General features: G+C 37.2%; 2 protein-coding genes and 1 pseudogene across 2 annotated transcripts; 1 reads left to right on the forward strand and 2 right to left on the reverse strand.

The window, feature by feature from the left end:
• The first annotated feature begins 270 nt into the window (after positions 1 to 270).
• LOC113323364 lies at positions 271 to 3,192 on the forward strand (annotated as a pseudogene).
• A 757-nt stretch (positions 3,193 to 3,949) lies between these two features.
• Positions 3,950 to 6,775, reverse strand: LOC113323208 (elongation factor 1-alpha). Its single transcript, XM_026571485.1, has 3 exons — positions 6,633 to 6,775; positions 5,249 to 5,730; positions 3,950 to 5,146 (listed from the first exon to the last, which is right to left on the reverse strand). Exons 2-3 carry the CDS (start codon positions 5,708 to 5,710, stop codon positions 4,265 to 4,267), a joined length of 1,344 nt encoding a protein of 447 aa, XP_026427270.1. The 5' UTR covers positions 5,711 to 5,730; positions 6,633 to 6,775; the 3' UTR covers positions 3,950 to 4,264.
• A 6,553-nt stretch (positions 6,776 to 13,328) lies between these two features.
• On the reverse strand, positions 13,329 to 15,314 carry LOC113323210. The gene is made up of 10 exons (XM_026571487.1): positions 15,184 to 15,314; positions 15,026 to 15,088; positions 14,879 to 14,941; positions 14,587 to 14,770; positions 14,440 to 14,492; positions 14,312 to 14,351; positions 14,063 to 14,221; positions 13,819 to 13,975; positions 13,624 to 13,703; positions 13,329 to 13,522 (listed from the first exon to the last, which is right to left on the reverse strand). The coding sequence occupies exons 1-10, from the start codon at positions 15,300 to 15,302 to the stop codon at positions 13,457 to 13,459; spliced, it is 984 nt and encodes a 327-aa protein (XP_026427272.1). The 5' UTR covers positions 15,303 to 15,314; the 3' UTR covers positions 13,329 to 13,456.
• Positions 15,315 to 16,845: the final 1,531 nt, after the last annotated feature.

Consider the following 16,845-nt stretch of genomic DNA (forward strand, 5'->3'; position numbering starts at 1 on the left):
TCTGCTTCTCTAGAAGTAGAAATCGATCCCCAAAGACAAATAAAGAAAAAATATTGTTTCATAAAGAGTAGACTTTTTCGTTTCTAGAAGTTATTCTGATATTTGGTTCCCTACCTAATTTTTAGTTTTTTGCTTTTAAAAATCGAAAACTGACTTCCCAAAATATATCCAAACACCGTTTAGCAAATTGTTTTTACTTCGGACGGGACAAAATTGTTTTGCTTGTAATATCCAAACTAAAATGGACATACGAGCACCTTCATTTATAAATCCAGCACCCCAAACACCATTTGGACCAGTAAGTCCGGCTAAAATCTCCTAGGAGTCACTTTTTTGTCATACTTCTTCGCCTTGTCTTCCTCTGCTGGTTTCTTCACTAAGAGACTCATTTTTCCCTTTTACAATAACAAAAATCATCGCTATTTGAAACTGGGTTTAGCTCAATTGGTTTGAAACTAGGGTTTTAACATTTCGAGTTACAAAATGGTTGGAACATCAATAGGAATAGATTTGGGTACAACATATTCATGTGTAGCGATGTGGCAACATGATCATGTTGAGATTATTGCTAATGATCAAGGAAATCGTACCACTCCTTCATATGTTGCTTTCAAGGCTGAGGAACGGATGATTGGTGAAGCTGCTAAGAATCAAGTTGCTGCTAATCCATCCAACACAGTCTTCGGTAAAACCCTTTTCAAAAATTTTAATTCTGAAGCCTTGTTGTTGGACAGTTTTTGGTAAACCCTTTTCAACATTATGTCTAATTTCATGTCTTAGTCGTAGCTTATTGTACATCATTACTTGTCTAGTATCCTGCAATGCTATTGTTCTTTGATTTTGGTTATACGCCTCACTTGTTATATATTGTGGTTAGCTGCAAAATTTCCGTAATATTTGATATCTAAAATTCATGGTCGCATTTGGTAAAGTAGGCAAGAGAATGAAGAGATACTTGTTTGTTTCTTTGATATTGGAGTCCAATATGATTGCTAGATTTTGACTTGCCCATGCTCCAAGGATAGTCTTCAGCCGTTGTGTAACGCTGGCCTTAGATCACAATGGTTGCACTCTAGACATAGCATTACCAGATTATCATTATCTGCAAACATTCTTCCAGATTGCCATTGTGTGGTTTTTAGGATATCTTGTACTGATATCTCATTATCTGATGAAGTCCTTTTGTTTTATGCAAATGACAATTACTAAGTTATCGCCCTAATAATGAGCATCTCTTAATCATTTATGAGTCTGTCTTCTGTATTGCAGATGCGAAACGTTTGATTGGTAGGAAAATGAGTGATCGCTTCGTTCAGAGTGATATCAAGCTATGGCCGTTCAAAGTTGTTGCTGGCAAAAACGAGAAACCTATGGTTCAAGTCAGTTACAAGGGCAAGGATTTACAATTCTCAGCTGAGGAAATTTCATCCATGGTTCTCATTAAGATGCGAGAAACTGCCGAAGCTTATATTGGTTCAAGTGTTAAGGATGCTGTTATCACCGTCCCTGCTTACTTAATAATTCTCAGCGTCATGCTACTAGGGATGCTGGTACCATTGCGGGACTTAATGTATTGCGAATCATCGGTGAACCAACGGCAGCTGCGATTGCTTATGGTCTTCATACGAAAGCGACTAGTAATGGTTTGAAGAATGTTCTTATCTTTGATCTTGGTGGTGGTACTTTTGATGTTTCGTTACTCACCATTAACAAGGGTAACTTTGAAGTGAAGGCCACAGCTGGAAATACCCATCTTGGAGGAGAGGATTTTGATAACAGGATGCTGAGTCACTTTGTTCAAGAGTTCAAGAAGAAGCACAAGAAGGACATTACTGGAAACCGAAGAGCTCTAAGGAAACTCAGAACAGCATGTGAGAGGGCAAAGAGGAACCTCTCGTTTTCTACCCAAACAGACATTGAGATCGATGCTTTGTATAGAGGAGTCGATTTTCATGTATCCATCACTCGTGCTAAATTCGAGGAGTTGAACATGGATTTGTTCACAAAGTGTATGGAACCTGTAGAGAAGTGTTTGAAGGATGCTAAGATGGATAAGACCAGCATTCACGAAGTTGTCCTGGTTGGTGGATCCACTAGAATTCCGAAGGTTCAGTCTCTATTGCAGGATTTCTTTGATGGGAAGGAACTCTGCAAGAGCATTAACCCTGATGAGGCCGTGGCTTATGGTGCTGCAGTGCAAGCTGCTATTTTGAGTGGTGAGGGTAATGAGAAGGTGCAGGACTTGGTGTTTTTGGATGTAACCCCTCTTTCTCTTGGTACTGATAACCTTGGAGATGTTGTAGAAATATTGATCCCCAGGAACACAACCATTCCCACCAAAAGGGAAAAGGAATTTACTACTTGCGACAATGGACAAACTAGAGTGTCGGTTCAGGTGTATGAGGGTGAGAGAACTCGATGCAGTGACAATAACTTGCTAGGTGAATTCGAGTTGGAAGGTATTCCTCCAGCACCTCGTGGTGTTCCTATGCTGAGTGTATGCTTTGATTTGGATGCAGATGGTATATTGAATGTGTCTGCCGTGGATAAGTCAACAGGGAACAAAAATATGATCACTATCACCAATAACATGGGGAGTTTATCGAAGGCTGAGATTGACAGGTTGGTCCGAGAGGCTCTAAAATACAAGTCAGAAGATGCAGAACACAAAAAGAAGGTGGAGTCAAGGAACTCCCTTGAGAATTACGCATACGACACGAGGAACACCATTAATAAGATCAGTGGAGAGCTAGCTTCACATGATAAGCAGAAGATTTCAGATGCAGTCAACAATGTCATTCGGTGGTTAGATAGCCATGAACTAACTGACGCTGACGATACCACAAAAAAGATGAAGGAGTTAAAGCTTGTATGCGATCCTATCATGTACGAGAAAAGTGGTGAAAATTGAAGAAATTCTCTAAAGTGGGATTGCAGCAGTACTTTTAGTTCAACCAAGTTCTTGCCTTGGCAATCTCAAAGTCAGCTCATTTGGTGTGATCAGGTTGTTAGCTTTATGTCTGACATATACTTATATAAGTAGGCTATAAGTTTTTCTATTTTAATATACTTTTTGAGTACGATCAAACCTTTTGCCTGTCCACCAGGTGGTGCTTAATGCCAAGTCTAGCGCATATCATATCATATGCACATGCTACGTGCACTTTTGTCAATCTTAATGTAAAAACTGCAATGGGGAAGTCTGTAATTTTAAGTTTCTCAGCTTCCATTTGTCTGACAAAAAGGAAGATTATCTTTTTTTTACTCGTCTCTCTGTTGTTTTCTGGCTATTTTGTTGAAGTATTTGAAATTTCATTGATGTTGTGAAAACGTTCATGAATCTAAAGAGGAATCCATTCTGAGCAAGCAAAAAAAAGAAGCAAGGATTGGATCCTGTTAATGCGTATAACCAGTGGCATGTGCGTGAAGGATTGGATCCTGTTAAGGCTACAATTTTGATGTTCGAAATGGAAACGCATGGAGTATAGTTACGTAGCAATCGCTGCCATTGTTCGAAATGGATAAGGATTTTTCTGAAAGCTAAGATGTTTGGAGCTGTTTTCAACATTCTCATAGATTTGGAATTATTACTAGCCAGATAACTTTTCCTGGTCCTGAAGCCTTCCATATCACAGATCTGTGATATGTGATCACAAATAGCTTTCAAGAGGTAGATATAACATAACAACTCGCATATTACAGTTCTACTTCCTCGATTTTTTAGCAAGGGACAACACAATATGCAGTGCAAACTTTCATGGGAATCCATACATGGATAGAAGACTCCAATCCGACCTACCACAAGTTCTTCCAGCAATGAGACTAATATCCCAATGAGACTAGTCATCACCACAAAAAGCTAAACTAAAAAGAGCTCGGGTACAGAGCTTCAGAAAAGAGGCAGTAACAAAAGATACGAGTAAAAGACATTTAATAAAGAAAAAAACAAGACATTAACTAGAACACTGTTTTCATTTAACTGGGAAAGAGAGATGCAAATAAAAAGTTGTTAACAGCAACTTACAAACCAAAATCCATAACAAGTTTTCAATTAACTGAACAGCCCAAACTCATGTTGCCACCGCCTATCAAGCACCCAGGTTTGCATCTGGATGCTCAACAAAACAAAGGCAACAAAAGATATAAAACTGCAATGATAGCTAACCAAAGCAAACCAGAAACAAAAATGACTACTACTGAAGTAAACAAGACAAAACCATTCTGCAGACCCTCTTAGCACCATCCCTGTACTCACTGGAGTACTTTACTTCTTCTTGACAGCAGACTTGGTAACCTTGGCTCCGGTTGGGTCCTTCTTCTCAACCCCCTTGATGACACCAACAGCAACTGTCTGCCTCATGTCCCTAACAGCAAAACGTCCAAGAGGTGGATACTGAGCGAAGGTCTCTACAACCATGGGCTTGGTTGGAATCATCTTAATAATACCAGCATCACCATTCTTCAAGAACTTGGGCTCCTTCTCAAGCTCCTTTCCAGATCGCCTATCGATCTTGGTTTGGATCTCAGCAAACTTAACAGCAATGTGAGATGTGTGACAGTCAAGAACTGGAGCATAACCATTACCAATCTGACCAGGATGGTTCATGATGATGACCTGGGAGGTGAAGTTGGCAGCTTCCCTGGCTGGGTCATCCTTGGAGTTGGAGGCGACGAAACCACGCTTGAGATCCTTCACTGCAACATTCTTGACATTGAACCCAACATTGTCTCCTGGAAGAGCTTCTAGAAGGGCTTCGTGGTGCATCTCCACAGACTTAACTTCAGTGGTCAAACCGGTGGGTCCAAAGGTAACAACCATACCAGGCTTGATGACTCCAGTTTCAACACGTCCAACTGGCACAGTTCCAATACCTCCAATCTTGTAAACATCTTGAAGGGGAAGACGAAGGGGCTTGTCTGAGGGTCTCTTTGGCTCAGAGATGTTGTCAAGAGCCTCAAGGAGAGTTGGTCCCTTGTACCAGTCAAGGTTGGTGGACCTTTCAATCATGTTGTCTCCCTCGAATCCAGAGATAGGAACAAAGGCAATTTTTTCTGGGTTGTATCCAACCTTCTTCAAGTAAGATGAGACCTCCTTGACAATTTCATCGTACCTAGCCTTTGAGTACTTGGGGGTGGTGGCATCCATCTACAAACACGAAACACAAATTATAGTTAGCCACAGGAAAGATACACAGCATTAGAATGTTTAAATTTCATAGTCAGGAAATGAACTGTGAGAAAGGCATACCTTGTTACAACAACAGATCATCTGCTTGACACCAAGGGTGAAAGCAAGAAGAGCATGCTCACGAGTCTGACCATCCTTTGAGATACCAGCCTCAAAACCTCCAGTGGTGGAATCGATAATGAGGACAGCACAATCAGCCTGAGAAGTACCAGTAATCATGTTTTTGATAAAGTCACGATGTCCAGGAGCATCAATAACTGTGCAGTAGTACTTGGTGGTCTCAAACTTCCACAGTGCAATATCAATGGTAATACCACGCTCACGTTCAGCCTTAAGCTTGTCAAGAACCCATGCGTACTTGAATGACCTCTTGTTCATCTCAGCAGCCTCCTTCTCGAATCTTTCAATAACACGCTTGTCAATACCTCCAAGCTTGTAGATCAAGTGACCAGTGGTGGTCGATTTACCAGAGTCGACATGTCCAATGACGACAATGTTGATGTGAACCTTCTCTTTACCCATATTGAATTCTTAGAAAATAACTGCATATCAACAAACCAAACAAATTAAGTAAACAATTTGACTTGGATGAATATAGAAAATCATATTCACTAAAAAATCCACTGTAGAAAAACACAAATTAAACAAACATTTGAATTCAACCAGAACAACACAGCTTCTAACTCAGATTTGCAGAACATCATTCAAATACTACAACCTAAACGTATTACTAAGCTCAGATTAGTCACTGTTAATATGAACCTTTCAACAACATATGAGATCACACAAAAGTAAAATCAATCCGAATCTCTTTATACAAAAGCAAAAGCAATCCGCATCAGGGTATACAAAAGCAAAGCAAAAGCAATTCGAATCACGCTATAAGAAAAGCATACTAGATCATGTGATCAACCTTATCCAATCTGCATATCATAAGTGATGGCCTAAAAAAATTACACGGCAAGAGAAGAAGAGAAAAACTACAGATCTGAAATTACACGAAAAAAAAATTCAATAAAATCGAAATAAGTTACCTAAACATGATACTAATTATACAAAACGAAAATAAAATCATACAAAACAAATAGAAAATATTCCAAACATGATATTGAACAGATCTACGACTATTTGTAACAGAATCTAACCTAGTAAGACTAAGATCATCATACAAAACAATCAATGGATTCACCTATTCAAGTAATAGATCAACTAAACATGATATCATACAAAACAATCAATGGATTCACCTATTCAAGTAATAGATCAACTAAACATGATATCATACAAAACAATCGGTGAAGAATTCCTAAACATGAAGATGATCTACAAGCATAGAAGAAAAGATGATGAAACGATGAGATACTACAAACATGAAGATGATCTACAAGCATAGAAGAACAGATGATGATAATCGAAAGAAGAGAAAGGGAAGAAAAAAATTTACCAGAACGGCGATAAGAAAAGCTCCGCAGCACAGAGCTTCTTCAGAAAAGTAGTAGAGACTGCAAATTGTGAGGCCTCTTTCTTTATAAACCCTATAACGCGATTAGGGTTTCATTCTCTATCGTTGGATGATGTTCCGAAAATTAATGTTCCACCGTTGATTTTATTCGCTTATGTGGACCGCCACCTACTACTGACGAAATGACATTATTAACCTCTTAAAATAATGAAATTGCCGACATTGTTTGTTTCATTTGATTCTGGAATGTTCTATCGTGTGCGGACGTGGTTTATTATTGTTTTGGATATTTTCACCCACTTGAATGACCGTTTGTTTTACACCCACTTAATTCTGACTCGCGATCTGAGTTGTCCGAGCCATCTGAATTGTCCTAGGCATATGATGGTAAATGATGTTTTCTGGATGGAGAAGTGCCATCTGAGCTGCATCCCCAACTTGCACAACTATCAACTATTGAAAATGCACCATGCATGCATGTAAATGTAATTTCCAATGTTGGTAGTATGTTTATTTTGTTGGTCCTATGATGAGGGATTCTTGAAGGAAACTTCTAAAATGGTAATTATGCTGCATTATTGATCAATAAGTTAATAAATTCAACACTACTGAGTTTTAGTGAGACATCCATCAGATGATTACAGAGATGGAAAATGTTGTGATAAGAGAGGAAGTAGTGATAGTTGGAGGTGGTGTTGCAGGTTTAGCAACAGCCTCGGTTGGAGTTGGAAGTTTATGCTGGGTGCAATAATCAAAAACAAAAAAAAATCAAATAAGCAAAAAGTTATTGATACTTAGCTCCTTTATTGTGGAAATGATTGCTTTGACGAAATGAACAAGCTCCCCATATCTCCGCAACAGTAACAGGGCAAAATTTTGGAAAAACAGAGTGAGTCGTGTGTTCAACACGCTGTCCTTAAGACATTAGTGCCCGGCTACACTCAAGAGTGATGCTATAGCCCTCACAGGACGGATATCTTCAGGATAAAACACCTTAATACACCTACTACTAGCATATGTAGTAGATGCTCAACTTGAGCTTGGCAACTCCGAAAAAAACATTAAGGAAAATCGCGAATGCTAAAGAAAGCAATACAAAATATTTCCTTTGGGGGTCTCTCTAAAATATAGAGAAACCCCTTTCCCATGTTTTCCCTTAGGGGTCCCTCTAAAATATAGAGCAACCCCTTTACCATATAGGGGTCCCTCTAGAATATAGAGCAACCCCTTTTTTTTCATGTTTTTACAAAAGAAGTGAATTTGTTTATATAATTGACAAACTCAAGTTAAGAAGAGCTCCTCCCCTATGTGGGACTAAAAATCTTATATAATCTCTTAAAAACAACTAAAAAGTGGAAACTCCACTATGTGGGACTAATAAGTTTTCATTCACAAAAGAAACACTAAATTAAAATCTTTAAAAAGTATTTTTATTAATTGTTTTTCCAACAATCCCCCATATGAATGAAAACTCAATAAAACGTGAAAAACACAGATAGATCTTGGTAAATCAACAACTCAATCTCACGACCCGAACTGACTGAACAGACAGACAGATCGTGCATGTTGAATTCATACTAGCCATTTCAACGTCCTCTCCTTCACACAGTAGTGTGTTGATCCCAGGGTCATACTATGGATTGCATAAATCATAATAGTATAGAGAGCTTTCATCTTTAGTTTCTCACAAGTGAGACTAAAGGTTTCTTTCACCAAAGTGAAAAATCATGAACTAGTGAACCCTTAGTGACCCTTAGGTCCTAAGAACTAGTAATACCAAGACCATAAAAACAACATAAAACTCATTTTCTCAAAATGAATTAAAAATAGATAACAACGAAAAACAGGAAATACCACTATAGGCAGAGGTGTCCATGAGGTCTTGAACCTTTGCTTAGTGAGAGATTACCGGAACTACTTGCTAGACAGTGAACGCGATGTCTTGAACTGCTAGCGTTTGGTGTAATCCGCGATAATGACCACGCATGATATCTCCAAGGTTGCTGTCAAGCTCGTGTCGTTGTGTCCGTTTTGGCCCTGGACTTATCCTGTTTCTCAGAATGCTCTAGAGAATCAACTCATATTCTCATAGGAAGCGACCCACTTCCCCATTCAGATAGGTGAATTCCATCAAGAGTGTTTACTTCTACACCCCACTTCAATCTTAAATTGAAACTATAGAACTCATTAAGACTTATTAAAAAGTCATCCTCCACATGTAGTCACACTATCACGTCTACACCATATGGAAGGGACATAGAATGAAAATCTCTGATAGTGTTTACCTTTACCCACCACAAATTAGTTTCTCATTCGAAACCTTGATCATGGGATCTCCAGTCAGCAAGGTTGAGTATCCTTCATGGTAAGTTTAATATATGAGCTTAAGCCCCAACCCCCTCGATGCATTTTTGACTATCTCCTTGTACAAACCTTTCGTCAAAGGTTGCGCGAAATTCTCCTTGGACTTTAGCCAATCAATGGAAATAACGCCGATTGAGATTAGTTATTACTTAGCTTTAACTATTATAGCTTGGCTAACACAATGTATAGATATAGCTGGCACAGTCCTATGCCAGAGAGGAGTGTCTTCTAAAAAGCATCTTAGGCACTCGGCCCTCTCTCGTGCTTTATCTAACGCAATACTCTCAGATTCCATAATGAATTGAGCAATATATGTTTGTCTGAAAAACTTCCAGAAACAAACCCTCTTGCTAGAGTGAAAACATATCCATTGGTAGACTTAGACTCCTCTGAGTAAACTATCCAATTTTCATCACAAAGTCCCTCAAGGACAACAAGATACCTTTCATAAATAAAACAAAAGGTAATAGAGTATTTTAGGTACCATAATACTCTATTAAGCGCATTACAATGCTCTTGTTCTGGACTACAAGTATATATACTTACTCACAATATAGGCAATGTCTAGACTCTTACAGTTCATTAAATTCATCAGACATCCTATAACTCTTGAGTATCCAAGTTAATATATTCCATTACTCTTATTTTTCTCGAATCTACAAGAAGAATCGTACGGAGTAAGGCATGCTTACAATCAGACTGATTGTATCTCATAAGCACAAATTCAACACAATGAGAATGACTAAGACTATAAATGTTAGATTATCTTCTAATCCTCATCCTTATGATTACATCAATAAGGTCTAAGTCTTTCAAGTCAACGTTATCATTGAGCGTATGTTTTAGTGGAATTAATTATATCTACGTTTATATCAAGTATAAGCATATCATCAATATACAAGCATACAATCACATAGGAATCCTTAACAAGTTACTTGCAAATATACTTGTCAGATTCATTACCTTAAATGCACTACTCATTATCACATGATCAAATTATCATGTCACTGTTTACGTGCTTATTTGAAAACAATACAAAGATTTGTTCAACTTGCAATCTTTGTCTTCACAACCTTTCACTACAAAGTCCTCAGGTTGGTCTATGTAAATTTCTTTATCTAATTCACGGCTTTATAAAATTTGTATTAACATCCATCTGATGTATCTCTAAGTTGTTTATGACAGTAATAAAAATTAGCATCTCAACGGAAGTAATTCTTGTCACATGCGAATTAGAATCAAGGAAATGTACACCTATTTTTAGTTTATATCCTTTAGATATCAACCTAGCCTCATAATTTTTCCACAGTTCCATCTATCTTACGTTTCCTCTTAAAGACTCATTTACATCTTATGGTTTTACTTCCCGGAGGTAAACTAGCATGATCCCAAGTCTGCTTCAGACGAACTTTGTCCATTTCACTAAATGAAGCTTCTTAGCAGAGTGGGGTTTCGGTAAATGTTATGGACAAAGCTATATTTTTGGGTCCTCTATTTTAGGTTTAGGGATGGCAACCTTAGCCAAACACCCCACACTTTGAAGTATGCATAATAAGGTTGTCTACCTTTCCACAATTCATATGGAGTTTTATCTGATCCTTTAAAAGGTACTCTGTTCAGGATATAGCAGGCTGAGAGGACAGCTTCCCCCCACAAATTCGAAGGTAATCCTGAACTAATTAACATGGCATTCATCATCTCCTTAAGGGTACGGTTCTTACGTTCAACTACACCACTCGATTGAGGTGAATAAGGAGGGGTAACTTCGTGTATTATGTCATGTTTTACACAGAAATCTCCTTTCGGAATTTTATACTCACCACCACGGTCAGACCTAATGATTTTAATGGTAGTATTCATTTGGTTTTCAACTTCAATTTTATACATCTTAAAGGTTCTAAGGCATCATCCTTACCTCTAAGCAAATATATATGACAATACCTAGTACAGTCGTCTATAAAAGTAATAAACCATTTCTTACCACCTCTAGTTTGAACCAGATTCATGTCAACTAGGTCGGAGTGAATTAATTCTAAGGGTTTAAAATTTCTATGAACATTTTGCTAAAAGGTTTTTTATCATATTTTGATTATACGCGAATTTAACTTTTGTGTTCAATATCCAAATTAAATTTGGGTACGTAGCCTATGCTATCCAGTTTATGCATTGACTTATAATTTACATGTCAAAGTCACACAAAAGAAAGCACAAGAATCAACTATGTTCATTTTATCAGATTTTCCTTTAAGTTTATAAAGACCCTAAGTCTTATAACCGTCGCCTAAAAAATCATTGCCCTTAGTTACAACAAGTTTTTTAAATTCACTTAAGGTCTTCAATCTTTTACCATCTACAACATAAAAAGATACAAGATTCTTGCATATGCCCGGAACATGAAAACTTCATTCAATGTGAGAATATTACAGATATGAGCTTCTGCTCGATCTTTTCCTTTTATGCAACCTCTGTTGCAGATGAGTTACTCATATAGAGTTTCTCGACATCCCCTATCCTCTAATAGGAGGTGAACAGGTCTCTGTTTCAGCAAACATGCTTAGTGGCTCCAAAGTCCACCCATCAATATCTCTCACATTGGTTATTAAAATAACTTCCGACATCAAGCCACTGAACTCGTTCTAGTTTGTTTCAACTAAATTAGCATTAATTTACTACTTATTAAGGTTTTTACGTTGTCTACAATTTATTGCCATATGGCTAGGAATTTACAAACATAAAAATCACCTTTAATTAAAGCAATGCTAGATTCAGGTTTACGAAACATACCTTTATTATGAAGACCACGCTTAGTGTTGCGTTCGATGTTCTCACCTTTGCCATCTTTGGAAGATTTGTTTCCAACCACATGCGGCTGTTAGCCATATCCCTCGGAGATGACACCTTTATTCACAAATCACAATTCCAAATCAGAAAGTAAAATATGAGTTTTGAAGATAACATCTAGAGATACAAACTTCGTTTGAATCAGCGTTTCAAAAAACTCATGGTTACCCCACAAAAATTAATTTAGTTAACAACAAATTTCTGCTTGTCAGAATTTTTCAAAAACGTTTTTCTGTTTTGTAAAATATCAAAAAAATATTTTTACAACTCCAAAAATTCTGAAATTTTACGCGGGTAATTATTAGGATGTCTACTACGTTGTGTCAAAAGGGGTCATCGAAATTCATTCTATGTTGAGAGATAAATTTGAAACTCTACAACTAACCAAAAATTCGTTTTTTGTTTTTCACTCCACAATTAACATTCATGATTCACAAGACCAACCATTTTCGATTATTACAAATAACTAATGTCTTAAGATTGTTGGGTGCAATAATCAAAAACAAAGAAAAAACAAATAAGCAAAAAGTTATTGATACTTAGCTCCTTTATTGTGGAAGTGGTTGCTTTGACGAAATGAACAAGCTCCCCATATCTCCGCAACAGCAACAAGGCAAAACTTTGGAAAACAGAGTGAGTCGCGTGTTCAACACGCTGTCCTTAAGACATTAGCGCCCAGGATAAAACACCTTAATACACCTACTACTAGCATATGTAGTAGATGCTCAACTTGAGCTTGGCAACTCCGAAAAAAACATTAAGGAAAATCGCGAATGCTAAAGAAAGCAATACAAAATATTTTCCTTGGGGGTCTCTCTAAAATATAGAGAATCCCCTTTGGAAATCTCTCTAAAATATAGAGAAACCCTTTTCCCATGTTTTCCCTTAGGGGTCCCTCTAAAATATAGAGCAACCCCTTTACCATATAGGGGTCCCTCTAGAATATAGAGCAACCCCTTTTTTTTCCATGCTTTTACAAAAGAAGTGAATTTGTTTATATAATTGACAAAGTCAAGTTAAGAAGAGTTCCTCCCCTATGTGGGACTAAAAATCGTATATAGTCTCTTAAAAACAACTAAAGAGTGGAAACTCCACTATGTGGGACTAATAAGTTTTCATTCACAAAAGAAACACTAAATTAAAATCTTTAAAAAGTAAATTTTTATTAATCGTTTTTCCAACAATATCCCATATGAATGAAAACTCAATAAAACGTGAAAAACACAGATAGATCTTGGTAAATCAACAACACATGCAGTACAAGCAGTCGAGCACAAGCGAAGAGAGCTGCAAACTCTGACATTTGCTTGGTTAACTTATCTAAAACTCAAACAGCTCATTCTCCGGATCAGTTTAGTTTGTGTTAAAAATTTAATTACCATGTCTATGTCTCAAACAACAGATAAGAATCAATGTTGAGTAACAACTAAAACAATCTCAAAAGCTTTCCTTTATTTGAATCTTAGTCACACTTGTTTATACGAATTTTACAATGAATGGTACTGTGCGGACGTAATTTTTTCTTATGCTAGCTCTCATTGAATACTATTGTCAGAGCTTTACATTTAGGACAGAACCTTTGTAAGTTTTAAAGAATGAGACTAGAGATTTAAGCTGCACAAGTATAGGTTCTGTTCTTCCAGCTGAGGAGTCACCTCTGCAAGTATCTGAAAGGGGACAATTTTTCATGTCAGGACCAGATTGTTATTGATCAAAAGTAACTATCAGAGACTGAATGAAAAAGAGATTTGAGACAAAGTATTATTACCTCAAATCCTATCTTTCTGTATAGTGCCAATGCTGGTTCGTTATCCCGAACGACTTGTAAGAATATCTTCTTTACACCTCCTGACACACACCAAATCCAAGATTATTGGTTGCATACTTGCAGTAGTTTTCCTCCTTGCAATTTGGATGCCTGGAAGAGAACTTAAGCAGTCAAAGGGGGGAGGGATAGTTTTACCTTTTTCTTTTGCAGCTTCAATTGCAAACTTCAGCATGCTGCTTCCAACGCCTTGCTGACGTGCACTTTCAGCAACAGTTACGTTCGTTATTATGCCACATTTCTCTGATCCTCCTTTTTTGAAGTTGCTATACAAATTCCCGAGCTTCACAAGTTCCTGGAAAATCAAGGGATTCAAATCTTAGGTGATTCTCAACATCAAATTGCAAACTTAAATTAGACAAATTATCCAATTATAATGCACCTCAGGATAAGTCTCCCCCTCTAACAGATACTTGACACGAAGATCCAGAGTTCCAATAACGCTTTGAAGCATATTCTCGCCTTCCTTTCTTACAGCAATAACGCACATGAACGGTTCTAAATAACTCCTCGCATATCGCCCCATCATCACATTAAACTCCTGCATAGACAGACAGTAAGCAAATAAGCAGCACCATTCTCATGTGATGCATGTACTAATTTTCAGTCAGTAGTGTAAGTTCAGTTTTACCAAATCCGCGTTTTGCTCCTTTTCGTAGCTACGAACAGCACTGTTAACGACAGAAAGTATCAAGAAAACAATCTAAAATTTACTGTTCGGATGAAATGAAATTTAGTTGTCAGATACGGAATACAAACTCGTTAAGCGATCGATATTCGTAAAGTCCTTCTGCTTTCAACTCTGCTGATGCCTAGTCAAAAAAACAACCCAAATTAAACCCACCTTCAAAATCTAATTAGAAAAAACAAATTAAAGCAGAATTTCAAAATTACTTAAAAATTTACCTTAAACTCTTCTTCAAGTTCGGCTTCTCTAACCACATACTCTCCATTATGTGACAAAATCGTCGATGCACCACATACTCTAATTCTGACAAACTCTTCTTGAATTATTGGTTCTTCTTCTTCATTGTCAGATGAAAATTCTTCATTGTCTCTTGGCAATGCAAACAGCATTGGACGAAATTTCCTATATCATATAAACAATTAAACAACTAAGAGCACAGAACAATCTAAAACAAGATTCATCAAGAACCCTAAGAATGAATTCTGAATAGAATTATGATAATGAACTCACATTGTTGCAGGAGAAACAAGAACTGATTTACTAGCAGAATGCAAGAACTTGGGATTGAATTCCCTGTATGAAATGAACAAAACCCAACTAAGAATTCATGAAAAAAGAAGAACCCAGAGATTAAGAATAGAAGATGATGAAACTCACATTGTTGCAGGAGAAACAAAAACAGATTTTGTAGAACAATGCAAGAACTTGGGATTGAATTCCCTGTATGTATCAAATTAACAAAACCCAACTAAGAATTCATGAAAAAAGAAGAACCTTGAGAGATTAAGAAAAGATGAAGATGACGGAGTACTTACGTTTTTGCAGGAAAAGAAACAAGAAGAGGTGGCTTGTGTGGAATTCTTCTTCCATGGCAAGAAGAATGGAAATGCAAGAAATTGGGTCGTGTTGTTTGATGATTCATTGACAGCAACATTTTGTTTTCTTATTCTTCAATGGAGTGATTGTTTTTGTTTTGGGTCTGTGAAACTGAATGAATGGATTTTTGATTCGTTCATCTGGCTTTTATAGGCGCAGAAAGAAGAAGATCAAGGAAAAACAAGAAACAAGAATCAAGAAAAGCTGTAAATTTTCGGCAAATCTACCGCCTCTATTATGACCATTGGATCATTCTATAATCTGTTATGATCAAGAACTTTGTACTTTTGACACGTGTGTTCTCATTTTATTCCTCGCGCTGGGGAGAACCAAATTGACTTCCAGACACGAATTGGGTGGTTCGGCTAATGACTTGCCAAACCAAAAGAAAATTGACTCGTCTAAGGGAGTGTTTGGCTAGTACAAGATTGGTTTCCTTGACCCCTAAGAGCAACGGCTATGGAGTGAGTGTTCTCATTCAATATGAATGAGTATCACTGGATTTGCTCAAATTAGGTGTTATTATGGAGTGAGAATGGTCACTCATTCATCAATAATCACTCATACACTCATTGGGGCGAAAGAGTGTGCGAAAGTGGAGACTAGGCGGCTGATTGTCAGCCATTTGGAAAAAAATTACATTGAGCGGCTAAACATATGCCTCTCAACCCTATTTTTAGAGTATTATTTTTTTTAAACTCTTGGATGTGGGACCCACATCAGGTTTTATTATTAAAAAAAGAAAAAAAACTACGGAAGGCATAAGTTCAGCCGTTTTGGAGAAAAAATTTCTCTTCAAGCAGATAAACATCAGCCCCTTAGTCTGTTAATTTTGAGTCCCACGATCACAAAACACTCTTTCACTCAGTCACTCGCTCAATTTGAAAGGGAATGAATGTTAAAAACATTCATTCTGCAGCCCCTGCTCCAAGGAGCAAAGATGTCCTACAATCATGTTGCCAAACTAGGCATTGGCATGTTATTGGGAAAACCAAATTCTTTGCGGGGAGAAGTATTAGCTAACTTTTGTTCCTACTTGGCATTTTGTTCATTTGTCTAGTGGTAACGTAGTCGAATAGGGATTTGCTAAGACTGGTTCCTATGCACCGTAGCATTTGTACCAACTAGCTACGTCAGAGCCATTACCGGAAAAGAAATCATAGAAATAATTTTTTGTCGCAGGCAATAGAGATTTTGTCGGCTTTATATCGACAACGATTCTTTCTCTTTCTCTCATAAAAGTACATGATTTTAAAACATATTTTTCACACCAAAACCATCAAAAATTTGAGTAAAAAATTTCACAATTCTTTTAGATACCAAATCTCATGTCCCTAACAGAATGAAGACATCATCCTTCCACTTGAGGTATGCTGATACTGACTTGACTTGTTTCCATTCCCATCGTTGCTTTCTAGTCGTTTAAGATTGAAAACATAACATGCGAGGTTATATTTATAAGTGTTATTGGTCATTTTATTATGATCAAAGTGTCAAGGAATAATATTTGATTATGGAGTATAACATTTTTTTTTGAACTTCGTAAATGTGACACCAACATAATCTATGTAACTCGTTACTTGATTGTATATCGGATATAG

Source organism: Papaver somniferum, chromosome 11 (assembly GCF_003573695.1).
Source record: "Papaver somniferum cultivar HN1 chromosome 11, ASM357369v1, whole genome shotgun sequence".
Classification (NCBI taxonomy): Eukaryota; Viridiplantae; Streptophyta; class Magnoliopsida; order Ranunculales; family Papaveraceae; genus Papaver; species Papaver somniferum.

Coding starts and splice junctions, on each gene's coding strand:
- LOC113323208 (XM_026571485.1), bottom strand. CDS start 5,710: ATGGGTAAAGAGAAGGTTCACATCAACATTGTCGTCATTGGACATGTC. Junction 5,147..5,248: donor TGATCTGTTGTTGTAACAAG/GTATGCCTTTCT, acceptor TCGTGTTTGTAG/ATGGATGCCACCACCCCCAA.
- LOC113323210 (XM_026571487.1), bottom strand. CDS start 15,302: ATGTTGCTGTCAATGAATCATCAAACAACACGACCCAATTTCTTGCAT. Junction 14,493..14,586: donor AACTTGAAGAAGAGTTTAAG/GTAAATTTTTAA, acceptor TTTTTTGACTAG/GCATCAGCAGAGTTGAAAGC. Junction 14,352..14,439: donor GAATATCGATCGCTTAACGA/GTTTGTATTCCG, acceptor TGTCGTTAACAG/TGCTGTTCGTAGCTACGAAA.